The following is a 26,705-nucleotide window of genomic DNA, read 5'->3' on the forward strand; positions in this document are numbered from 1 at the left end:
CTCTCTCCAAACCCCGATTACCCCAACTCCCGTCCCCGTCCCGTCCCTGCCTGGACTGGTCATTTCAGTAGGATGCCTGTTTATGTCGTTTCCATTGTATGTTTTATAATATTGTCTGTTTCAGTTGTTGTTCCTTTGTCACTTCCATTGTGTTATAAAATCGTTTTGGTAGTAGTGAACAGCAAGGACGTCGAAGCATAGTGAACAACAAGGAAGTTCATTGTATATAGACTTTTTTTCTATTGTGTTATCTTGGCCAGGTCGCAGTTGTAAATGAGAACTTGTTCTCAACTGGCCTACCTGGTTAAATAAAGGTGAAATAAATAAATATTAAAAAAAGAAAAAAAGCAGTTTTGAATTTTAACAGTTATTTTACTGATATTTTCTTATTACAATTGGCTATTATCAAACAGCTTCATATAACTAAGAATTATAATCTAAGTCCTATCCATTTAGATCCTAGAATAGATTAAACAGTTATATTTGAAGTTTTTAATATTGTTGAGGTGTAAAATTTTATCCCAAATAGTTGATCTTCTAAAATTGCCAATTTAGCAGATGTCAGTTTGAAACCATTTGATTGGCTGTTGTCACGAGCCACGGACTCCGCACAACGCCATCTGATTGGCTGTTTAACAAAACACTGACAGGTTAAAACGTGAATGTTGTCAAATTTGCCTTCAGTTGAGTTGTCAGTTTAGACCCAGCGTTCTTTATTCTGGTACATTCTGATCGTTATCAAACACTAGTCTGTTGGGATATAAAAAATACAAGTGATCGTATGAACGCTATGATTTGTCAACTCCAAGACCTACCGCCTTACATGGAGTCCGAAAACAAGAGTTTCCAACCGTGGCGGGACTACATGAAGCTAGCTGACCTAGTGCGGGAGATGCAGTTAGGCAAGTTCACCCCAGAACCGTTAACCGTTGAGGATCATGACTCCGGGATATGCTCGACCATGGTGGAATTTGAAGAGTTCCCGCCGCGAGCCTTGCTGTCACCGATAACACCTGTGGCGACACCACCACTATGGCACGAAATGGAACCCCTGGATTCCGAAATCGTCCTCTTGCATGAAGACGCTCCTTTATGGCCGAGCAGCACCGAGGGTCCCGAGCCCCCTACAGCAGCGTCCAGATCCCCCGCGGGCACCCGGGGCCAGAGTGGGAGAAACACGCCGGAGGAGGTGCCATCACCTGAGCGAAAGTTCTGCAGCTTCTGCAAATACAACGGGGAGTCTGAGTCTGTGTATTCCTCCCACAACCTCAAGGACCAGGATGGGGACATGATGTGCCTGTACCTGCGGCTGTATGTCTGCCCTCTCTGCGGGGTCACCGGGGCCCAAATCGCCACCAAGCACCATTGTCCCCTGGTCGAAACCACCTACAGCTCTGTCTATGTCATGTCCAGTGGTGTAAAGTACTTTGTTGAAATACTTGAAAGTACTACTTAAGTAGTTTTTGGAGGATCTGTACTTTCCTTGGGCTTCCGAGTGGCGCAGCGGTCTAAGGCACTGCATCTCAGTGCTTGAGGTGTCACTACAGACACCGTGGTTCGAATCCAGGCTGTATCAGAACCGGCCGTGATTGGGAGTCCCATAGGGCGGCGCACAATTGGCCCGGGTTTGGCCGTCATTGTAAAAACGAAGTTGTTCTTAATTGACATGCCTAATTAAATGAAGACTTTTACTTCACTACATTCCTAAAGAAAATGAGGTACTTTTTACTCCGTACATTTTCCCTGATACCCAAAACTATTGTTTACATTTTGAATGCTTACCAGGACACGACAATAGTTTAATTCACACACTTATCAAGAGAACATCCCTACTGCATCTGATCTGGCCGACTCACTAAACACATGCTTCGTTTGTAAATGATGTCTGAGTGTTGGAGTGTGTCCCTGGTTATCTGTGAATTAATAAAGAACAACAAAAAGGTGCCATCTGGTTTGCTTTACTTTTTTACTTTTCATACCGTAGTATATTTTAGCAATTACATTTACTTTAGATACTGAAGTATATTTTAAACCATTAACTTTTAGACTTTTACTCAAGTAGTATTTTACTGGGTGACTTTCACTTATACTTGAGTCATTTTCTATTAAGGTATCTACTTTTACTCATGAATGTGCTGGCAGAGAGGCTCCAGTTCGCCGCCCCTGGTACTCGCCTGGACTGGTCATTTCAGTAGGATGGCTGTTTATCTAGTTTCCATTGTATGTTTTATAATACTTTCTGTTTCAGTTGTGTTTTTCCTTTGTCGTTTCCATTGTGTTTTATAAAATACTTAGTACACCTGATTCTATTTGTCAACTAAACATCAAGCCCTCATTGAGTTGAATCAGGTGAGTTTGTCCGGGGCTACAACAACAATATGTACTGTTGGGGGACTGGAGTTGGGAAACACTGATGTAAGGAAACAGACACGTTTCAATCTTGTCAATAGGCCATCTTTTTAAACTCCCAAATTAACAAACTAAGTAGGGCAGTACAAGACACACAACCAGCTTTCTGGATCAGCCCAGTCCTTCTAGAATGCTCCACAGATAGACAGTCATCAAACCATTGTTGTCTAGGCCCCAATCACCATATGAGTCTAGGACCCTGAGATGGGCCGTTAATCATCACTTTTCTGTAAATCGAGGTTAGTGACCCAACCCTGGCAGTCTCCAATGAATTGATGTGTGTCCAATTGACTTGAGTGGTTTGCTATTATTCTATACATTTAATGTAAATAAATTGTAAATGGACACTCAAAACCGGTTCAGGCCAATTTGACAACACAATTCTCCCATTCCATTCGTGCATGTACATAATGTATTTCAGCAGATTTCGTGCGTTTTTTTGTGGTTTAATTCGTGAGAAAAGACAAGAATTTAAACACGATAGCCAATTTTTTCTTCATTATTGAACGTTATGAATATACCTTAATGTTGTATTTATTTAATCCCGTTTTATAAATGGTGTTTGTATTGCTATATATACTGTTTTCGATGTTTCTGAGCAGACTTTCTGAACAGAATTTGTGCGAAAAGACACAAATTTATGTGCGACTTAATTCGTGGGAAAACCATTTTTATTAATTCCAATGCTGTTTTCTATGATTGATTTCGCTTAATACTTTGGGATACTGGTGCACTTGTAGTCAGAAAGGCCTTTTTTTTCGTGAAGGCAACAGTACACGATATTCTTCATAACGCATTTCATATTTCGTGGAGCATAAATCACACAGTTTTCTTCATAATGCATTTAGTACCAGTTAAACAGGTTAATGTAGAATAATAAATTATGTTGGTTTACATTTATGGCTCTTCCAAGGCCGTTTTATGATGATTTTTACGGTGTCAATCATGTCAGCGAGTAAGAAATGTCCGTTTCCTAGTAACGACTAGCACTTGAATGCTGTATTATGCTGGCTTCATATTCTCCTGGGACACTGGAAAATGGGAAGCCGTAACTCCGACATAATTGTGTTCAAGTTCTTTTCAAGTCGGAACAATTCTTAAACCAATAGATTTGCAACAACATTTTCTTCGTTTCACACTGTAATTCAAAATTTGAGGTATGAATGTCCTCCTTTAACCAATGCTCTATAATTAACAATGTCTACACTGTATTTCTGATCAATTTGATGTTATTTTAATGGACCATTTTTTGGCCTTTTCTTTCAAAAACAAGGACATTTCTAAATGACCCCAAACTTTTGAACAGCAGTGTAATGACTTATCTAGGATCAACTTTCTCTCCCCAAGCCGACCAGAAAATAATGGAAAACTGACCCAAGATCAGTACTGTACATAGGCAACTTTCAACCCAATGTAATGCAGAGCGCCTTCCAGCTCGTCAACACAATCTGCTGCAGGGGAGGTTACTTTCTGCGTTGTTCGGCATATCAAATCAAATAAATCACATTTTATTGGTCACATACACATATTTATCAGATGTTATTGTGGGTGTAGAGAAATGCTTGTGTTCCTGGCTCCAACAGTGCAGTAGTATCTAACTATTCACAACAATACACACAAATCTAAGTAAAATAATGTAATTAAGAAATATGTACACATTAGATCGAACAATGTCGGGAGTGACATTGACAAAAAATACAGTAGAATAGAATACAGTACATATGATATGAGTAAAGCAGTATGTAAGCATTATTTAAACATTAAAGTGGCCAGTGATTCTAAGTCTGGTGCAGCAGCCTCTAAAGTGCAGGGTTGTGTAACCGGGTGGGAGCCTGCTAGTGATGGCTGTTTAACAGTCTGATGGCCTTGAGATAGAAGCTGTTTTTCAGTCTCTCGGTTCCAGCTTTGATGCACCTGTACTGACCTCGCCTTCTGGATGATAGCAGGGCGACCAGGCAGTGGCTCGAGTGGTTGTTGTCCTTGATGATATTTTTGTCCTTCCTGTGACATCGGGTGCTGTAGGTGTCATGGAGGGCAGGTAGTTTGCCCCTGGTGATGTGTTGGGCAGACCGTACCCCCCTCTGGAGAGCCCTGCGGTTGCGGAAAGTGCACTTGCCTAATCAGGTGGTGATACAGCCCGACAGGATGCTCTCAATTGTGCATCTGTAAAAGTTTGTGAGGGTTTTAGGAGCGAAGCTACATTTATTCAGCCTCCTGAGGTTAAGGAGGCGCTGTTGCGCCTTCTTCACCACACTGTCTGTGTGGGTGGACCATTTCAGATTGTTAGTGATGTGTACGCCGAGGAACTTAAAACTCTCCACCTTCTCCACTGCTGTCCCGTCGATGTGGATAGGGGCGTGCTCCCTCTGCTGTTTCCTGAAATCACGATCAGCTCCTTTGTTTTGTTGATATTGAGTGAGAGGTTATTTTCCTGGCACCACACTTCCAGGGCCCTCACCACAACCCTGTAGGCCGTCTTGTCATTGTTGGTAATCAGGCCTACTACTGTTGTGTCCGCAAACTTGATGATTGAGTTGGAGGCGTGCATGGCCACGCAGTCATGGGTGAACAGGGAGTACAGGAGGGAGCTGAGGACGCACCCTTGTGGGAACCCTGTGACGAGGATCAGCGAAGTGGAGGTGTTGTTTCCTACCTTCCACAACTGGGGGCGGCCTGTCAGGAAGTCCAGGACCCAGTTGCACAGGGCGGGGTTCAGACCCAGGGCCCCGAGCTTAACGATGAGCTTAGAGGGTACTATGGTGTTGAATGCTGAGCTATAGTCAATGAAAAGCATTCTTACATAGTTATTCCTCTTGTCCTGATGGGATAAGGCAGTGTGCAGTGAGATGGCGAGTGCATCGTCTGTGGAAACAGACGCGTTCTGTCTCCTAGAGATCAACGTACTTTGGTGTGAAAAGTGCAAATCAATCCCAGAACAACAGTAAAGGACCTTGTGAAAATGCTGGAGGAAACAGGTACAAAACTATCTATATCCACAGTAAAACGAGTCCTACAGTGGGGGAAAAAAGTATTTGATACCCTACTGATTTTGTACGTTTGCCCACTGATAAAGAAAGGATCAGTCTATAATTTGAATGGTAGGTTTATTTGAACAGTGAGAGACAGAATAACAACAAAACAAATCCAGAAAAACGCATGTCTAAAATGTTATAAATTGATTTGCATTTTAATGAGGGAAATAAGTATTTGACCCCCTCTCAATCAGAAAGATTTCTGGCTCCCAGGTGTCTTTTATACAGGTAACGACCTCCTAACCGCAGCTTGTTACCTGTAAAAAAGACATCTGTCCACAGAAGCAATCAATCAATCAATCAGATTCAAAACTCTCCACCATGTCCAAGACCAAAGAGCTCTCCAAGGATGTCAGGGACAAGATTGTAGACAAACACAAGGCTGGAATGGGCTACAAGACCATCGCCAAGCAGCTTGGTGAGAAGGTGACAACATTTGGTGCGATTATTCGCAAATGGAAGAAACACAAAAGAACTGTCAATATCCCTCGGCCTGGGGCTCCATGCAAGATCTCACCTCGTGGGGTTGCAATGATCATGAGAACGGTGAGGAATCAATCCCTGAACTACACGGGAGGATCTTGTCAATGATCTCAAGGCAGCTGGGAGCATAGTCCCCAAGAAAACAATTGGTAACACACTACGCCGTGAAGGACTGAAATCCTGCAGCTGCCGCAAGGTCCCCCTGCTCAAGAATACATATACATGCCCGTCTGAAGTTTGCCAATGAACATCTGAATGATTCAGATGACAGCTGGTGAAAGTGTTGTGGTCAGATGAGACCAAAATGGAGCTCTTTGGCATCAACTCAACTCGCCGTGTTTGGAGGAGTAGGAATGCTGCCTATCACCCCAAGAACACCATCTCCACCGTCAAACATGGAAGTGGAAACATTATGCTTTGGGGGTGTTTTTCTGCTAAGGGGACAGGACAACGTCACTGCATCAAAGGGACGATGGACGGGGCCATGTACCGTCAAATCTTGGGTGAGAACATCCCTCCCTCAGCCAGGCTCATTGAAAATGGGTCGTGGATGGTTATTCCAGCATGACAATGACCCAAAACACACGGGCAAGGCAACAAAGGAGTGGCTCAAGAAGAAGCACATTAAGGTCCTGGAGTGGCCTAGCCAGTCTCCAGACCTTAATCCCATAGAAAATCTGTGGAGGGAGCTGAAGGTTCGAGTTGCCAAACGTAAGCCTCGAAACCTTAATGACTTGGAGAAGATCTGCAAAGAGGTGTGGGACAAAATCCCTCCTGAGATGTGTGCAAACCTGGTGGCCAACTACAAGAAACGTCTGAACTCTGTGATTGCCAACAAGGGTTTTGCCACCAAGTACTAAGTCATGTTTTGCAGAGGGGTCAAATACTTATTTCCCTCATTAAAATGCTAATAATTTTATAACATTTTTGACATGTGTTTTTCTGGATTTTTTTGTTGTTATTCTGTCTCTCACTGTTCAAATAAACCCACCATTAAAATTATAGACTGATCATTTCTTTGTAAGTGGGCAAACGTACAAAATCAGCAGGGGATCAAATACTTTTTTCCACCACTGTATATCGACATAACCTGAAAGACATCTCAGCAAGGAAGAAGCCACTGCTCCAAAACCTCCATAAAAAAAGCCAGACTACGGTTTGCAACTGCACATGAGGACAAAGATCGTACTTTTTGGAGAAATGTCCTCTGGTCTGATGAAACAAAAATAGAACTGTTTGGCCATAATGGCCATTGTTATGTTTGGAGGGAAAAGGGGGAGGCTTGCAAGCCGAAAAACACCATCCCAACCGTGAAGCATGGGGGTGGCAGCATCATGTTATGGGGGTGCTTTGCTGCAGGAGGACTGGTGCATTTCACAAAATAGATGGCATCACGAGGAAGGGAAATTATCTGGATATATTGAAGCAACATCTCAAGACATCAGTCAGGAAGTTAAAGCTTCGTCGCAAACGGGTCTTCCAAATGGACATTGACCCCAAGCATACTTCCAAAGTTGTGGCAAAATGGCTTAAGGACAACAAAGTCAAGGTAGTGGAGTGGCCATCACAAAGCCCTGACCTCAATCCCATTGAAAATTTGTGGGCAGAACTGAAAAGGCGTGTGCGAGCAAGGAGGCCTAAAAACCTGACTCAGTTACACCAGCTCTGTTATGAGGAATGGGCCAAAATTCACTCTCCAAAATTCACCAAGCTTGTGGAAGGCTACCCGAAACGTTTGACCCAAGTTAAACAATTTAAAGGCAATGCTACCAAATACTAATTGAGTGTATGTAAACATCTGACCCGCTGGGAATGTGATGAAAGAAATAAAAGCTGACATAAATCATTCTCGCTACTATTAATCTGACATTTCACATTCTTAAAATAAAGTGGTGATCCTAACTGACCTAAAACAGGGATTTTTTACTAGGATTAAATGTCAGGAATTGTGAAAAACTGAGTTTAAATGTATTTGGCTAAGGTGTATGTAAACTTCAGACTTCAACTGTATACACAGACATGGAATCACTGGCCACTTTAATAATGGAAAAATAATCACTTTAATAATGTTTACATATTGCTTTACTCATCTCATATGTATATACTAAATTATATTCTACTGTATTTAAGTCAATGCCACTCTGACATTGCTCGTCCTAATATTTATATATTTCTTCATTCCATTATTTTAATTTTAGATTTGTGTGTATTGCTGTGAATAGTTAGATACTACTGCACTGTTGGAGCCAGGAACACAAGCATTTCACTACACCCGCAATAACATCTGATAAATATGTGTATGTGACACAATAAAATGTGATTTATAGAACTGCATTATTATTATAACGTTGTGTCCATATAACTTCACACACTTTCAGTTCAAATCTGGGTTGATACTTTTCATCTTTCTTCAATTCGATGGATTTCAACCTAACTTTATTGATCCCCCCCCAAAGGGAAAACCATTATTGGTGATTGAGGTAATCATTGATCTTATATGATAACAGAAGGACTTTTGTATAGATTGTTGCTTGTGTATTTATTTGACTGTAACTAAATTCCTCCATCTCCCCATTCCTCTAATCCCGGTATTCCCCTCCGTCCCACATCGCTCTCTCCAAACCCCGATTACCCCAACTCCCGTCCCCGTCCCGTCCCTGCCTGGACTGGTCATTTCAGTAGGATGCCTGTTTATGTCGTTTCCATTGTATGTTTTATAATATTGTCTGTTTCAGTTGTTGTTCCTTTGTCACTTCCATTGTGTTATAAAATCGTTTTGGTAGTAGTGAACAGCAAGGACGTCGAAGCATAGTGAACAACAAGGAAGTTCACTGTATATAGACTTTTTTTCTATTGTGTTTATCTTGTCCAGGTCGCAGTTGTAAATGAGAACTTGTTCTCAACTGGCCTACCTGGTTAAATAAAGGTGAAATAAATAAATATTAAAAAAAGAAAAAAAGCAGTTTTGAATTTTAACAGTTATTTTACTGATATTTTCTTATTACAATTGGCTATTATCAAACAGCTTCATATAACTAAGAATTATAATCTAAGTCCTATCCATTTAGATCCTAGAATAGATTAAACAGTTATATTTGAAGTTTTTAATATTGTTGAGGTGTAAAATTTTATCCCAAATAGTTGATCTTCTAAAATTGCCAATTTAGCAGTTGTCAGTTTGAAACCATTTGATTGGCTGTTGTCACGAGCCACGGACTCCGCACAACGCCATCTGATTGGCTGTTTAACAAAACACTGACAGGTTAAAACGTGAATGTTGTCAAATTTGCCTTCAGTTGAGTTGTCAGTTTAGACCCAGCGTTCTTTATTCTGGTACATTCTGATCGTTATCAGACACTAGTCTGTTGGGATATAAAAAATACAAGTGATAGTATGAACGCTATGATTTGTCAACTCCAACTACCACCTTACATGGAGTCCGAATACAAGAGTTTCCAACCGTGGCGGGACTACATGAAGCTAGCTGACCTAGTGTGGGAGATGCAGTTAGGCAAGTTCACCCCAGAACCGTTAACCGTTGAGGGTCATGACTCCGGGATATGCTCGACCATGGTGGAATTTGAAGAGTTCCCGCCGCGAGCCTTGCTGTCACCGATAACACCTGTGGCGACACCACCACTATGGCACGAAATGGAACCCCTGGATTCCGAAATCGTCCTCTTGCATGAAGACGCTCCTTTATGGCCGAGCAGCACCGAGGGTCCCGAGCCCCCTACAGCAGCGTCCAGATCCCCCGCGGGCACCCGGGGCCAGAGTGGGAGAAACACGCCGGAGGAGGTGCCATCACCTGAGCGAAAGTTCTGCAGCTTCTGCAAATACAACGGGGAGTCTGAGTCTGTGTATTCCTCCCACAACCTCAAGGACCAGGATGGGGACATGATGTGCTTGTACCTGCGGCTGTATGTCTGCCCTCTCTGCGGGGTCACCGGGCCCAAGCCGCCACCAAGCACCATTGTCCCCTGGTCGAAACCACCTACAGCTCTGTCTATGTCATGTCCAGTGGTGTAAAGTACTTTGGTGAAATACTTGAAAGTACTACTTAAGTAGTTTTTGGAGGATCTGTACTTTACTTGGGCTTCCGAGTGGCGCAGCGGTTTAAGGCACTGCATCTCAGTGCTTGAGGTGTCACTACAGACACCGTGGTTCGAATCCAGGCTGTATCAGAACCGGCCGTGATTGGGAGTCCCATAGGGCGGCGCACAATTGGTTTGGCCGTCATTGTAAAAACGAAGTTGTTCTTAATTGACATGCCTTATTAAATGAAGACTTTTACTTCACTACATTCCTAAAGAAAATGAGGTACTTTTTACTCCGTACATTTTCCCTGATACCCAAAACTATTGTTTACATTTTGAATGCTTACCAGGACACGACAATAGTTTAATTCACACACTTATCAAGAGAACATCCCTACTGCATCTGATCTGGCCGACTCACTAAACACATGCTTCGTTTGTAAATGATGTCTGAGTGTTGGAGTGTGTCCCTGGTTATCTGTGAATTAATAAAGAACAACAAAAAGGTGCCATCTGGTTTGCTTTACTTTTTTACTTTTCATACCGTAGTATATTTTAGCAATTACATTTACTTTAGATACTGAAGTATATTTTAAAGCATTAACTTTTAGACTTTTACTCAAGTAGTATTTTACTGGGTGACTTTCACTTATACTTGAGTCATTTTCTATTAAGGTATCTAATTTTACTCATGAATGTGCTGGCAGAGAGGCTCCAGTTCGCCGCCCCTGGTACTCGCCTAGACTGGTCATTTCAGTAGGATGGCTGTTTATCTAGTTTCCATTGTATGTTTTATAATACTTTCTGTTTCAGTTGTGTTTTTCCTTTGTCGTTTCCATTGAGTTTTATAAAATACTTAGTACACCTGATTCTATTTGTCAACTAATCATCAAGCCCTCATTGAGTTGAATCAGGTGAGTTTGTCCGGGGCTACAACAACAATATGTACTGTTGGGGGACTGGAGTTGGGAAACACTGATGTAAGGAAACAGACACGTTTCAATCTTGTCAATAGGCCATCTTTTTAAACTCCCAAATTAACAAACTAAGTAGGGCAGTACAAGACACACAACCAGCTTTCTGGATCAGCCCAGTTCTTCTAGAATGCTCCACAGATAGACAGTCATCAAACCATTGTTGTCTAGGCCCCAATCACCATATGAGTCTAGGACCCTGAGATGGGCCGTTAATCATCACTTTTCTGTAAATCGAGGTTAGTGACCCAACCCTGGCAGTCTCCAATGAATTGATGTGTGTCCAATTGACTTGAGTGGTTTGCTATTATTCTATACATTTAATGTAAATAAATTGTAAATGGTCACTCAAAACCGGTTCAGGCCAATTTGACAACACAATTCTCCCATTCCATTCGTGCATGTACATAATGTATTTCAGCAGATTTCGTGCGTTTTTTTGTGGTTTAATTCGTGAGAAAAGACAAGAATTTAAACACGATAGCCAATTTTTTCTTCATTATTGAACGTTATGAATATAACTTAATGTTGTATTTATTTAATCCCGTTTTATAAATGGTGTTTGTATTGCTATATATACTGTTTTCGATGTTTCTGAGCAGACTTTCTGAACAGAATTTGTGAGAAAAGACACAAATTTATGTGCGACTTAATTCGTGGGAAAACCATTTTTATTAATTCCAATGCTGTTTTCTATGATTGATTTCGCTTAATACTTTGGGATACTGGTGCACTTGTAGTCAGAAAGGCCTTTTTTTTCGTGAAGGCAACAGTACACGATATTCTTCATAACGCATTTCATATTTCGTGGATCCTAAATCACACAGTTTTCTTCATAATGCATTTAGTACCAGTTAAACAGGTTAATGTAGAATAATAAATTATGTTGGTTTACACTTATGGCTCTTCCAAGGCCGTTTTATGATGATTTTTACGGTGTCAATCATGTCAGCGAGTCAGAAATGTCCGTTTCCTAGTAACGACTAGCACTTGAATGCTGTATTATGCTGGCTTCATATTCTCCTGGGACACTGGAAAATGGGAAGCCGTAACTCCGACATAATTCTTAAGCCAATAGATTGGCAACAACATTTTCTCCGTTTCCCACTTGTTATCCCAATTTTGAGGGTCATTCAAGTGAATCTTCCCAGTCGGAACTAGGAATTTCCGATAACTCCGATGGCACGTGAACGTGCCAACGTGAACGTGCCAACAAGTAGGCTATACAATAAACAAGATGACTTTAGAAATAAGAAACTAAAGTAATAATAATTAAACAATAAATATATAATAATATATAATATAATTATATACAATTATCATATGTTTGGTTGCTTTGAGACTGAGTCCTGTCTACAGAATATTATTTACAAGGAGCGGTTCCGATCTTTTTCACATAGTCTACATCTGTCTGCAGTTTTATGTTATGGGTGATCTTTTCCATTAAATACAGTTCTTTCAGTCTACCACTCCACTCTTCCATAGTATGAATGTCCTCCTAAAATGCTCATCATTTTATAACATTTTTGACATGCGTTTTTCTGGATTGTTTTGTTGTTATTCTGTCTCTCACTGTTCAAATAAACCCACCATTAAAATTATAGACTGATCATTTCTTTGTAAGTGGGCAAACGTACAAAATCAGCAGGGGATCAAATACTTTTCCCCCCCACTGTATATCGACATAACCTGAAAGACCGCTCAGCAAGGAAGAAGCCACTGCTCCAAAACCGCCACAAAAATGCCAGACTACGGTTTGCAACTGCACATGAGGACAAAGATCGTACTTTTTGGAGAAATGTCCTCTGGTCTGATGAAACAAAAATAGAACTGTTTGGCCATAATGGCCATTGTTATGTTTGGAGGGAAAAGGGGGAGGCTTGCAAGCCGAAAAACACCATCCCAACCGTGAAGCATGGGGGTGGCAGCATCATGTTATGGGGGTGCTTTGCTGCAGGAGGACTGGTGCATTTCACAAAATAGATGGCATCACGAGGAAGGGAAATTATCTGGATATATTGAAGCAACATCTCAAGACATCAGTCAGGAAGTTAAAGCTTCGTCGCAAACGGGTCTTCCAAATGGACATTGACCCCAAGCATACTTCCAAAGTTGTGGCAAAATGGCTTAAGGACGACAAAGTCAAGGTATTGGAGTGCCATCACAAAGCCCTGACCTCAATCCCATAGAAAATTTGTGGGCAGAACTGAAAAGGCGTGTACGAGCAAGGAGGCCTACAAACCTGACTCAGTTACACCAGCTCTGTTATGAGGAATGGGCCAAAATTCACTCGCCAAAATTCACCAAGCTTGTGGAAGGCTACCCGAAACGTTTGACCCAAGGTAAACAATTTAAAGGCAATGCTACCAAATACTAATTTAGTGTATGTAAACATCTGACCCGCTGGGAATGTGATGAAAGAAATAAAAACTGACATAAATCATTCTCGCTACTATTAGTCTGACATTTCACATTCTTAAAATAAAGTGGTGATCCTAACTGACATAAGACAGGGATTTTTTACTAGGATTAAATGTCAGGAATTGTGAAAAACTGAGTTTAAATGTATTTGGCTAAGGTGTATGTAAACTTCAGACTTCAACTGTATACACAGACATGGAATCACTGGCCACTTTAATAATGGAACAATAATCACTTTAATAAAGTTTACATATCATCTCATATGTATATACTATATTATATTCTACTGTATTTAAGTCAATGCCACTCTGACATTGCTCGTCCTAATATTTATATATTTCTTCATTCCATTATTTTAATTTTAGATTTGTGTGTATTGCTGTGAATAGTTAGATACTACTGCACTGTTGGAGCCAGGAACACAAGCATTTCACTACACCCGCAATAACATCTGATAAATATGTGTATGTGACACAATAAAATGTGATTTATAGAACTGCATTATTATTATAACGTTGTGTCCATATAACTTCACACACTTTCAGTTCAAATCTGGGTTGATACTTTTCATCTTTCTTCAATTCGATGGATTTCAACCTAACTTTATTGATCCCCCCCAAAGGGAAAACCATTATTGGTGATTGAGGTAATCATTGATCTTATATGATTACAGAAAGACTTTTGTATAGATTGTTGCTTGTGTATTTATTTGACTGTAACTAAATTCCTCTGTAACTAAACACTGACAGGTTAAAACGTGAATGGTGTCAAATTTGCCTTCAGTTGAGTTGTCAGTTTAGACCCAGCGTTCTTTATTCTGGTACATTCTGATCGTTATCAAACACTAGTCTGTTGGGATATAAAAAATACAAGTGATCGTATGAACGCTATGATTTGTCAACTCCAAGACCTACCGCCTTACATGGAGTCCGAAAACAAGAGTTTCCAACCGTGGCGGGACTACATGAAGCTAGCTGACCTAGTACGGGAGATGCAGTTAGGCAAGTTCACCCCAGAACCGTTAACCGTTGAGGGTCATGACTCCGGGATATGCTCGACCATGGTGGAATTTGAAGAGTTCCCGTCGCGAGCCTTGCTGTCACCGATAACACCTGTGGCGACACCACCACTATGGCACGAAATGGAACCCCTGGATTCCGAAATCGTCCTCTTGCATGAAGACGCTCCTTTATGGCCGAGCAGCACCGAGGGTCCCGAGCCCCCTACAGCAGCGTCCAGATCCCCCGCGGGCACCCGGGGCCAGAGTGGGAGAAACACGCCGGAGGAGGTGCCATCACCTGAGCGAAAGTTCTGCAGCTTCTGCAAATACAACGGGGAGTCTGAGTCTGTGTATTCCTCCCACAACCTCAAGGACCAGGATGGGGACATGATGTGCCTGTACCTGAGGCTGTATGTCTGCCCTCTCTGCGGGGTCACCGGGGCCCAAATCGCCACCAAGCACCATTGTCCCCTGGTCGAAACCACCTACAGCTCTGTCTATGTCATGTCCAGTGGTGTAAAGTACTTTGTTGAAATACTTGAAAGTACTACTTAAGTAGTTTTTGGAGGATCTGTACTTTCCTTGGGCTTCCGAGTGGCGCAGCGGTCTAAGGCACTGCATCTAAGGCACTGTTGTATTTATTTAATCCCGTTTTATAAATGGTGTTTGTATTGCTATATATACTGTTTTCGATGTTTCTGAGCAGACTTTCTGAACAGAATTTGTGAGAAAAGACACAAATTTATGTGCGACTTAATTCGTGGGAAAACCATTTTTATTAATTCCAATGCTGTTTTCTATGATTGATTTCGCTTAATACTTTGGGATACTGGTGCACTTGTAGTCAGAAAGGCCTTTTTTTCGTGAAGGCAACAGTACACGATATTCTTCATAAAGCATTCATATTTCGTGGAGCCTAAATCACACAGTTTTCTTCATAATGCATTTAGTACCAGTTAAACAGGTTAATGTAGAATAATAAATTATGTTGGTTTACATTTATGGCTCTTCCAAGGCCGTTTTATGATGATTTTTACGGTGTCAATCATGTCAGCGAGTAAGAAATGTCCGTTTCCTAGTAACGACTAGCACTTGAATGCTGTATTATGCTGGCTTCATATTCTCCTGGGACACTGGAAAATGGGAAGCCGTAACTCCGACATAATTGTGTTCAAGTTCTTTTCAAGTCGGAACAATTCTTAAACCAATAGATTTGCAACAACATTTTCTTCGTTTCACACTGTAATTCAAAATTTGAGGTATGAATGTCCTCCTTTAACCAATGCTCTATAATTAACAATGTCTACACTGTATTTCTGATCAATTTGATGTTATTTTAATGGACCATTTTTTTCCCTTTTCTTTCAAAAACAAGGACATTTCTAAATGACCCCAAACTTTTGAACAGCAGTGTAATGACTTATCTAGGATCAGCTTTCTCTCCCCAAGCCGACCAGAAAATAATGGAAAACTGACCCAAGATCAGTACTGTACATAGGCAACTTTCAACCCAATGTAATGCAGAGCGCCTTCCAGCTCGTCAACACAATCTGCTGCAGGGGAGGTTACTTTCTGCGTTGTTCGGCATATCAAATCAAATAAATCACATTTTATTGGTCACATACACATATTTATCAGATGTTATTGTGGGTGTAGAGAAATGCTTGTGTTCCTGGCTTCAACAGTGCAGTAGTATCTAACTATTCACAACAATACACACAAATCTAAGTAAAATAATGTAATTAAGAAATATGTACACATTAGATCGAACAATGTCGGGAGTGACATTGACAAAAAATACAGTAGAATAGAATACAGTACATATGATATGAGTAAAGCAGTATGTAAGCATTATTTAAACATTAAAGTGGCCAGTGATTCTAAGTCTGGTGCAGCAGCCTCTAAAGTGCAGGGTTGCGTAACCGGGTGGGAGCCTGCTAGTGATGGCTGTTTAACAGTCTGATGACCTTGAGATAGAAGCTGTTTTTCAGTCTCTCGGTTCCAGCTTTGATGCACCTGTACTGACCTCGCCTTCTGGATGATAGCAGGGTGAACAGGCAGTGGCTCGAGTGGTTGTTGTCCTTGATGATATTTTTGTCCTTCCTGTGACATCGGGTGCTGTAGGTGTCATGGAGGGCAGGTAGTTTGCCCCTGGTGATGTGTTGGGCAGACCGTACCCCCCTCTGGAGAGCCCTGCGGTTGCGGAAAGTGCACTTGCCTAATCAGGTGGTGATACAGCCCGACAGGATGCTCTCAATTGTGCATCTGTAAAAGTTTGTGAGGGTTTTAGGGGCGAAGCCACATTTATTCAGCCTCCTGAGGTTAAAGAGGCGCTGTTGCGCCTTCTTCACCACACTGTCTGTGTGGGTGGACCATTTCAGATTGTCAGTGATGTGTACGCCGAGGAACTTGAAGCTTTCCACCTTCTCCACTGCTGTCCCGTCGATGTGGATAGGGGCGTGCTCCCTCTGCTGTTTCCTGAAATCACGATCAGCTCCTTTGTTTTGTTGATATTGAGTGAGAAGTTATTTTCCTGGCACCACACTTCCAGGGCCCTCACCACAACCCTGTAGGCCGTCTTGTCATTGTTGGTAATCAGGCCTACTACTGTTGTGTCCGCAAACTTGATGATTGAGTTGGAGGCATGCATGGCCACGCAGTCATGGGTGAACAGGGAGTACAGGAGGGAGCTGAGGACGCACCCTTGTGGGAACCCTGTGACGAGGATCAGCGAAGTGGAGGTGTTGTTTCCTACCTTCCACAACTGGGGGCGGCCCGTCAGGAAGTCCAGGACCCAGTTGCACAGGGCGGGGTTCAGACCCAGGGCCCCGAGCTTAACGATGAGCTTAGAGGGTACTATGGTGGTGAATGCTGAGCTATAGTCAATGAAAAGCATTCTTACATAGTTATTCCTCTTGTCCTGATGGGATAAGGCAGTGTGCAGTGAGATAGCGAGTGCATCGTCTGTGGAAGGAGACGCGTTCTGTCTCCTAGAGATCAACGTACTTTGGTGTGAAAAGTGCAAATCAATCCCAGAACAACAGTAAAGGACCTTGTGAAAATGCTGGAGGAAGCAGGTACAAAACTATCTATATCCACAGTAAAACGAGTCCTACAGTGGGGGAAAAAAGTATTTGATACCCTACTGATTTTGTACGTTTGCCCACTGATAAAGAAAGGATCAGTCTATAATTTGAATGGTAGGTTTATTTGAACAGTGAGAGACAGAATAACAACAAAACAAATCCAGAAAAACGCATGTCTAAAATGTTATAAATTGATTTGCATTTTAATGAGGGAAATAAGTATTTGACCCCCTCTCAATCAGAAAGATTTCTGGCTCCCAGGTGTCTTTTATACAGGTAACGACCTCCTAACCGCAGCTTGTTACCTGTAAAAAAGACATCTGTCCACAGAAGCAATCAATCAATCAATCAGATTCAAAACTCTCCACCATGTCCAAGACCAAAGAGCTCTCCAAGGATGTCAGGGACAAGATTGTAGACAAACACAAGGCTGGAATGGGCTACAAGACCATCGCCAAGCAGCTTAGTGAGAAGGTGACAACATTTGGTGCGATTATTCGCAAATGGAAGAAACACAAAAGAACTGTCAATATCCCTCGGCCTGGGGCTCCATGCAAGATCTCACCTCGTGGGGTTGCAATGATCATGAGAACGGTGAGGAATCAATCCCTGAACTACACGGGAGGATCTTGTCAATGATCTCAAGGCAGCTGGGACCATAGTCCCCAAGAAAACAATTGGTAACACACTACGCCGTGAAGGACTGAAATCCTGCAGCTGCCGCAAGGTCCCCCTGCTCAAGAATACATATACATGCCCGTCTGAAGTTTGCCAATGAACATCTGAATGATTCAGATGACAGCTGGTGAAAGTGTTGTGGTCAGATGAGACCAAAATGGAGCTCTTTGGCATCAACTCAACTCGCCGTGTTTGGAGGAGGAGGAATGCTGCCTATCACCCCAAGAACACCATCTCCACCGTCAAACATGGAGGTGGAAACATTATGCTTTGGGGGTGTTTTTCTGCTAAGGGGACAGGACAACGTCACTGCATCAAAGGGACGATGGACGGGGCCATGTACCGTCAAATCTTGGGTGAGAACATCCCTCCCTCAGCCAGGCTCATTGAAAATGAGTCGTGGATGGTTATTCCAGCATGACAATGACCCAAAACACACGGGCAAGGCAACAAAGGAGTGGCTCAAGGTCTGGAGTGGCCTAGCCAGTCTCCAGACCTTAATCCCATAGAAAATCTGTGGAGGGAGCTGAAGGTTCGAGTTGCCAAACGTAAGCCTCGAAACCTTAATGACTTGGAGAAGATCTGCAAAGAGGTGTGGGACAAAATCCCTCCTGAGATGTGTGCAAACCTGGTGGCCAACTACAAGAAACGTCTTACCTCTGTGATTGCCAACAAGGGTTTTGCCACCAAGTACTAAGTCATGTTTTGCAGAGGGGTCAAATACTTATTTCCCTCATTAAAATGCTAATAATTTTATAACATTTTTGACATGTGTTTTTCTGGATTTTTTTGTTGTTATTCTGTCTCTCACTGTTCAAATAAACCCACCATTAAAATTATAGACTGATCATTTCTTTGTAAGTGGGCAAACGTACAAAATCAGCAGGGGATCAAATACTTTTTTCCACCACTGTATATCGACATAACCTGAAAGACATCTCAGCAAGGAAGAAGCCACTGCTCCAAAACCTCCATAAAAAAAGCCAGACTACGGTTTGCAACTGCACATGAGGACAAAGATCGTACTTTTTGGAGAAATGTCCTCTGGTCTGATGAAACAAAAATAGAACTGTTTGGCCATAATGGCCATTGTTATGTTTGGAGGGAAAAGGGGGAGGCTTGCAAGCCGAAAAACACCATCCCAACCGTGAAGCATGGGGGTGGCAGCATCATGTTATGGGGGTGCTTTGCTGCAGGAGGACTGGTGCATTTCACAAAATAGATGGCATCACGAGGAAGGGAAATTATCTGGATATATTGAAGCAACATCTCAAGACATCAGTCAGGAAGTTAAAGCTTCGTCGCAAACGGGTCTTCCAAATGGACATTGACCCCAAGCATACTTCCAAAGTTGTGGCAAAATGGCTTAAGGACAACAAAGTCAAGGTAGTGGAGTGGCCATCACAAAGCCCTGACCTCAATCCCATTGAAAATTTGTGGGCAGAACTGAAAAGGCGTGTGCGAGCAAGGAGGCCTACAAACCTGACTCAGTTACACCAGCTCTGTTATGAGGAATGGGCCAAAATTCACTCGCCAAAATTCACCAAGCTTGTGGAAGGCTACCCGAAACGTTTGACCCAAGTTAAACAATTTAAAGGCAATGCTACCAAATACTAATTTAGTGTATGTAAACATCTGACCCGCTGGGAATGTGATGAAAGAAATAAAAGCTGACATAAATCATTCTCGCTACTATTAATCTGACATTTCACATTCTTAAAATAAAGTGGTGATCCTAACTGACCTAAAACAGGGATTTTTTACTAGGATTAAATGTCAGGAATTGTGAAAAACTGAGTTTAAATGTATTTGGCTAAGGTGTATGTAAACTTCAGACTTCAACTGTATACACAGACATGGAATCACTGGCCACTTTAATAATGGAAAAATAATCACTTTAATAATGTTTACATATTGCTTTACTCATCTCATATGTATATACTAAATTATATTCTACTGTATTTAAGTCAATGCCACTCTGACATTGCTCGTCCTAATATTTATATATTTCTTCATTCCATTATTTTAATTTTAGATTTGTGTGTATTGCTGTGAATAGTTAGATACTACTGCACTGTTGGAGCCAGGAACACAAGCATTTCACTACACCCGCAATAACATCTGATAAATATGTGTATGTGACACAATAAAATGTGATTTATAGAACTGCATTATTATTATAACGTTGTGTCCATATAACTTCACACACTTTCAGTTCAAATCTGGGTTGATACTTTTCATCTTTCTTCAATTCGATGGATTTCAACCTAACTTTATTGATCCCCCCCCCCAAAGGGAAAATCATTATTGGTGATTGAGGTAATCAGAAGGACTTTTGTATAGATTGTTGCTTGTGTATTTATTTGACTGTAACTAAATTCCTCCCTCTCCCCATTCCTCTAATCCCGGTATTCCCCTCCGTCCCACATCGCTCTCTCCAAACCCCGATTACCCCAACTCCCGTCCCCGTCCCGTCCCTGCCTGGACTGGTCATTTCAGTAGGATGCCTGTTTATGTCGTTTCCATTGTATGTTTTATAATATTGTCTGTTTCAGTTGTTGTTCCTTTGTCACTTCCATTGTGTTATAAAATCGTTTTGGTAGTAGTGAACAGCAAGGACGTCGAAGCATAGTGAACAACAAGGAAGTTCATTGTATATAGACTTTTTTTCTATTGTGTTATCTTGGCCAGGTCGCAGTTGTAAATGAGAACTTGTTCTCAACTGGCCTACCTGGTTAAATAAAGGTGAAATAAATAAATATTAAAAAAAGAAAAAAAGCAGTTTTGAATTTTAACAGTTATTTTACTGATATTTTCTTATTACAATTGGCTATTATCAAACAGCTTCATATAACTAAGAATTATAATCTAAGTCCTATCCATTTAGATCCTAGAATAGATTAAACAGTTATATTTGAAGTTTTTAATATTGTTGAGGTGTAAAATTTTATCCCAAATAGTTGATCTTCTAAAATTGCCAATTTAGCAGATGTCAGTTTGAAACCATTTGATTGGCTGTTGTCACGAGCCACGGACTCCGCACAACGCCATCTGATTGGCTGTTTAACAAAACACTGACAGGTTAAAACGTGAATGTTGTCAAATTTGCCTTCAGTTGAGTTGTCAGTTTAGACCCAGCGTTCTTTATTCTGGTACATTCTGATCGTTATCAAACACTAGTCTGTTGGGATATAAAAAATACAAGTGATCGTATGAACGCTATGATTTGTCAACTCCAAGACCTACCGCCTTACATGGAGTCCGAAAACAAGAGTTTCCAACCGTGGCGGGACTACATGAAGCTAGCTGACCTAGTGCGGGAGATGCAGTTAGGCAAGTTCACCCCAGAACCGTTAACCGTTGAGGGTCATGACTCCGGGATATGCTCGACCATGGTGGAATTTGAAGAGTTCCCGCCGCGAGCCTTGCTGTCACCGATAACACCTGTGGCGACACCACCACTATGGCACGAAATGGAACCCCTGGATTCCGAAATCGTCCTCTTGCATGAAGACGCTCCTTTATGGCCGAGCAGCACCGAGGGTCCCGAGCCCCCTACAGCAGCGTCCAGATCCCCCGCGGGCACCCGGGGCCAGAGTGGGAGAAACACGCCGGAGGAGGTGCCATCACCTGAGCGAAAGTTCTGCAGCTTCTGCAAATACAACGGGGAGTCTGAGTCTGTGTATTCCTCCCACAACCTCAAGGACCAGGATGGGGACATGATGTGCCTGTACCTGCGGCTGTATGTCTGCCCTCTCTGCGGGGTCACCGGGGCCCAAATCGCCACCAAGCACCATTGTCCCCTGGTCGAAACCACCTACAGCTCTGTCTATGTCATGTCCAGTGGTGTAAAGTACTTTGGTGAAATACTTGAAAGTACTACTTGAGTAGTTTTTGGAGGATCTGTACTTTACTTGGGCTTCCGAGTGGCGCAGCGGTTTAAGGCACTGCATCTCAGTGCTTGAGGTGTCACTACAGACACCGTGGTTCAAATCCAGGCTGTATCAGAACCGGCCGTAATTGGGAGTCCCATAGGGCGGTGCACAATTGGCCCGGGTTTGGCCGTCATTGTAAAAACGAAGTTGTTCTTAATTGACATGCCTAATTAAATGAAGACTTTTACTTCACTACATTCCTAAAGAAAATGATGTACTTTTTACTCCGTACATTTTCCCTGATACCCAAAACTATTGTTTACATTTTGAATGCTTACCAGGACACGACAATAGTTTAATTCACACACTTATCAAGAGAACATCCCTACTGCATCTGATCTGGCCGACTCACTAAACACATGCTTCGTTTGTAAATGATGTCTGAGTGTTGGAGTGTGTCCCTGGTTATCTGTGAATTAATAAAGAACAACAAAAAGGTGCCATCTGGTTTGCTTTACTTTTTTACTTTTCATACCGTAGTATATTTTAGCAATTACATTTACTTTAGATACTGAAGTATATTTTAAACCATTAACTTTTAGACTTTTACTCAAGTAGTATTTTACTGGGTGACTTTCACTTATACTTGAGTCATTTTCTATTAAGGTATCTACTTTTACTCATGAATGTGCTGGCAGAGAGGCTCCAGTTCGCCGCCCCTGGTACTCGCCTGGACTGGTCATTTCAGTAGGATGGCTGTTTATCTAGTTTCCATTGTATGTTTTATAATACTTTCTGTTTCAGTTGTGTTTTTCCTTTGTCGTTTCCATTGTGTTTTATAAAATACTTAGTACACCTGATTCTATTTGTCAACTAAACATCAAGCCCTCATTGAGTTGAATCAGGTGAGTTTGTCCGGGGCTACAACAACAATATGTACTGTTGGGGGACTGGAGTTGGGAAACACTGATGTAAGGAAACAGACACGTTTCAATCTTGTCAATAGGCCATCTTTTTAAACTCCCAAATTAACAAACTAAGTAGGGCAGTACAAGACACACAACCAGCTTTCTGGATCAGCCCAGTCCTTCTAGAATGCTCCACAGATAGACAGTCATCAAACCATTGTTGTCTAGGCCCCAATCACCATATGAGTCTAGGACCCTGAGATGGGCCGTTAATCATCACTTTTCTGTAAATCGAGGTTAGTGACCCAACCCTGGCAGTCTCCAATGAATTGATGTGTGTCCAATTGACTTGAGTGGTTTGCTATTATTCTATACATTTAATGTAAATAAATTGTAAATGGTCACTCAAAACCGGTTCAGGCCAATTTGACAACACAATTCTCCCATTCCATTCGTGCATGTACATAATGTATTTCAGCAGATTTCGTGCGTTTTTTTGTGGTTTCATTCGTGAGAAAAGACAAGAATTTAAACACGATAGCCAATTTTTTCTTCATTATTGAACGTTATGAATATAACTTAATGTTGTATTTATTTAATCCCGTTTTATAAATGGTGTTTGTATTGCTATATATACTGTTTTCGATGTTTCTGAGCAGACTTTCTGAACAGAATTTGTGAGAAAAGACACTAATTTATGTGCGACTTAATTCGTGGGAAAACCATTTTTATTAATTCCAATGCTGTTTTCTATGATTGATTTCGCTTAATACTTTGGGATACTGGTGCACTTGTAGTCAGAAAGGCCTTTTTTTTCGTGAAGGCAACAGTACACGATATTCTTCATAAAGCATTCATATTTCGTGGAGCATAAATCACACAGTTTTCTTCATAATGCATTTAGTACCAGTTAAACAGGTTAATGTAGAATAATAAATTATGTTGGTTTACACTTATGGCTCTTCCAAGGCCGTTTTATGATGATTTTTACGGTGTCAATCATGTCAGCGAGTCAGAAATGTCCGTTTCCTAGTAACGACTAGCGCTTGAATGCTGTATTATGCTGGCTTCATATTCTCCTGGGACACTGGAAAATGGGAAGTCGTAACTCCGACATAATTGTGTTCAAGTTCTTTTCAAGTCGGAACAATTCTTAAACCAATAGATTTGCAACAACATTTTCTTCGTTTCACACTGTAATTCAAAATTTGAGGTATGAATGTCCTCCTTTAACCAATGCTCTATAATTAACAATGTCTACACTGTATTTCTGATCAATTTGATGTTATTTTAATGGACCATTTTTTGGCCTTTTCTTTCAAAAACAAGGACATTTCTAAATGACCCCAAACTTTTGAACAGCAGTGTAATGACTTATCTAGGATCAGCTTTCTCTCCCCAAGCCGACCAGAAAATAATGGAAAACTGACCCAAGATCAGTACTGTACATAGGCAACTTTCAACCCAATGTAATGCAGAGCGCCTTCCAGCTCGTCAACACAATCTGCTGCAGGGGAGGTTACTTTCTGCGTTGTTCGGCATATCAAATCAAATAAATCACATTTTATTGGTCACATACACATATTTATCAGATGTTATTGTGGGTGTAGAGAAATGCTTGTGTTCCTGGCTCCAACAGTGCAGTAGTATCTAACTATTCACAACAATACACACAAATCTAAGTAAAATAATGTAATTAAGAAATATGTACACATTAGATCGAACAATGTCGGGAGTGACATTGACAAAAAATACAGTAGAATAGAATACAGTACATATGATATGAGTAAAGCAGTATGTAAGCATTATTTAAACATTAAAGTGGCCAGTGATTCCAAGTCTGGTGCAGCAGCCACTAAAGTGCAGGGTTGTGTAACCGGGTGGGAGCCTGCTAGTGATGGCTGTTTAACAGTCTGATGGCCTTGAGATAGAAGCTGTTTTTCAGTCTCTCGGTTCCAGCTTTGATGCACCTGTACTGACCTCGCCTTCTGGATGATAGCAGGGCGAACAGGCAGTGGCTCGAGTGGTTGTTGTCCTTGATGATATTTTTGTCCTTCCTGTGACATCAGGTGCTGTAGGTGTCATGGAGGGCAGGTAGTTTGCCCCTGGTGATGTGTTGGGCAGACCGTACCCCCCTCTGGAGAGCCCTGCGGTTGCGGAAAGTGCACTTGCCTAATCAGGTGGTGATACAGCCCGACAGGATGCTCTCAATTGTGCATCTGTAAAAGTTTGTGAGGGTTTTAGGAGCGAAGCTACATTTATTCAGCCTCCTGAGGTTAAGGAGGCGCTGTTGCGCCTTCTTCACCACACTGTCTGTGTGGGTGGACCATTTCAGATTGTCAGTGATGTGTACGCCGAGGAACTTGAAGCTTTCCACCTTCTCCACTGCTGTCCCGTCGATGTGGATAGGGGCGTGCTCCCTCTGCTGTTTCCTGAAATCACGATCAGCTCCTTTGTTTTGTTGATATTGAGTGAGAGGTTATTTTCCTGGCACCACACTTCCAGGGCCCTCACCTCAACCCTGTAGGCCGTCTTGTCATTGTTGGTAATCAGGCCTACTACTGTTGTGTCCGCAAACTTGATGATTGAGTTGGAGGCGTGCATGGCCACGCAGTCATGGGTGAACAGGGAGTACAGGAGGGAGCTGAGGACGCACCCTTGTGGGAACCCTGTGACGAGGATCAGCGAAGTGGAGGTGTTGTTTCCTACCTTCCACAACTGGGGGCGGCCCGTCAGGAAGTCCAGGACCCAGTTGCACAGGGCGGGGTTCAGACCCAGGGCCCCGAGCTTAACGATGAGCTTAGAGGGTACTATGGTGTTGAATGCTGAGCTATAGTCAATGAAAAGCATTCTTACATAGTTATTCCTCTTGTCCTGATGGGATAAGGCAGTGTGCAGTGAGATAGCGAGTGCATCGTCTGTGGAAGGAGACGCGTTCTGTCTCCTAGAGATGAACGTACTTTGGTGTGAAAAGGGCAAATCAATCACAGAACAACAGTAAAGGACCTTGTGAAAATGCTGGAGGAAACAGGTACAAAAGTATCTATATCCACAGTAAAACGAGTCCTACAGTGGGGGAAAAAAGTATTTGATACCCTACTGATTTTGTACGTTTGCCCACTGATAAAGAAAGGATCAGTCTATAATTTTAATGGTAGGTTTATTTGAACAGTGAGAGACAGAATAACAACAAAACAAATCCAGAAAAACGCATGTCTAAAATGTTATAAATTGATTTGCATTTTAATGAGGGAAATAAGTATTTGACCCCCTCTCAATCAGAAAGATTTCTGTCTCCCAGGTGTCTTTTATACAGGTAAAGAGCTCCTAACCGCAGCTTGTTACCTGTAAAAAAGACATCTGTCCACAGAAGCAATCAATCAATCAGATTCAAAACTCTCCACCATGTCCAAGACCAAAGAGCTCTCCAAGGATGTCAGGGACAAGATTGTAGACAAACACAAGGCTGGAATGGGCTACAAGACCATCGCCAAGCAGCTTGGTGAGAAGGTGACAACATTTGGTGCGATTATTCGCAAATGGAAGAAACACAAAAGAACTGTCAATATCCCTCGGCCTGGGGCTCCATGCAAGATCTCACCTCGTGGGGTTGCAATGATCATGAGAACGGTGAGGAATCAATCCCTGAACTACACGGGAGGATCTTGTCAATGATCTCAAGGCAGCTGGGACCATAGTCCCCAAGAAAACAATTGGTAACACACTACGCCGTGAAGGACTGAAATCCTGCAGCTGCCGCAAGGTCCCCCTGCTCAAGAATACATATACATGCCCGTCTGAA

At 41.9% G+C, this 26,705-nt stretch overlaps 3 protein-coding genes and 1 pseudogene across 3 annotated transcripts; all 4 read left to right on the forward strand.

Moving 5' to 3' along the window:
• Nucleotides 1-701: 701 nt before the first annotated feature.
• Nucleotides 702-1,456, forward strand: LOC145859361 (nanos homolog 3-like). Its single transcript, XM_082958421.1, has one exon. It carries the CDS (start codon nt 782-784, stop codon nt 1,454-1,456), a length of 675 nt encoding a protein of 224 aa, XP_082814547.1. The 5' UTR covers nt 702-781.
• Nucleotides 1,457-9,317: 7,861 nt separating this feature from the next.
• On the forward strand, nt 9,318-9,988 carry LOC145859362 (nanos homolog 3-like; annotated as a pseudogene).
• Nucleotides 9,989-14,236: 4,248 nt separating this feature from the next.
• LOC145859363 (nanos homolog 3-like) lies at nt 14,237-14,911 on the forward strand. Its single transcript, XM_082958422.1, has one exon. It carries the CDS (start codon nt 14,237-14,239, stop codon nt 14,909-14,911), a length of 675 nt encoding a protein of 224 aa, XP_082814548.1.
• Nucleotides 14,912-21,252: 6,341 nt separating this feature from the next.
• Nucleotides 21,253-22,007, forward strand: LOC145859364 (nanos homolog 3-like). The gene has a single exon (XM_082958423.1). The coding sequence runs from the start codon at nt 21,333-21,335 to the stop codon at nt 22,005-22,007; it is 675 nt and encodes a 224-aa protein (XP_082814549.1). The 5' UTR covers nt 21,253-21,332.
• The last annotated feature ends 4,698 nt before the right edge of the window (nt 22,008-26,705 follow it).

The sequence above is a fragment of the Salmo salar genome, chromosome 12 (assembly GCF_965601325.2).
Source record: "Salmo salar chromosome 12, fSalSal1, whole genome shotgun sequence".
NCBI classification, from domain to species: Eukaryota; Metazoa; Chordata; class Actinopteri; order Salmoniformes; family Salmonidae; genus Salmo; species Salmo salar.

Coding starts and splice junctions, on each gene's coding strand:
- LOC145859361 (XM_082958421.1), top strand. CDS start 782: ATGAACGCTATGATTTGTCAACTCCAAGACCTACCGCCTTACATGGAG.
- LOC145859363 (XM_082958422.1), top strand. CDS start 14,237: ATGAACGCTATGATTTGTCAACTCCAAGACCTACCGCCTTACATGGAG.
- LOC145859364 (XM_082958423.1), top strand. CDS start 21,333: ATGAACGCTATGATTTGTCAACTCCAAGACCTACCGCCTTACATGGAG.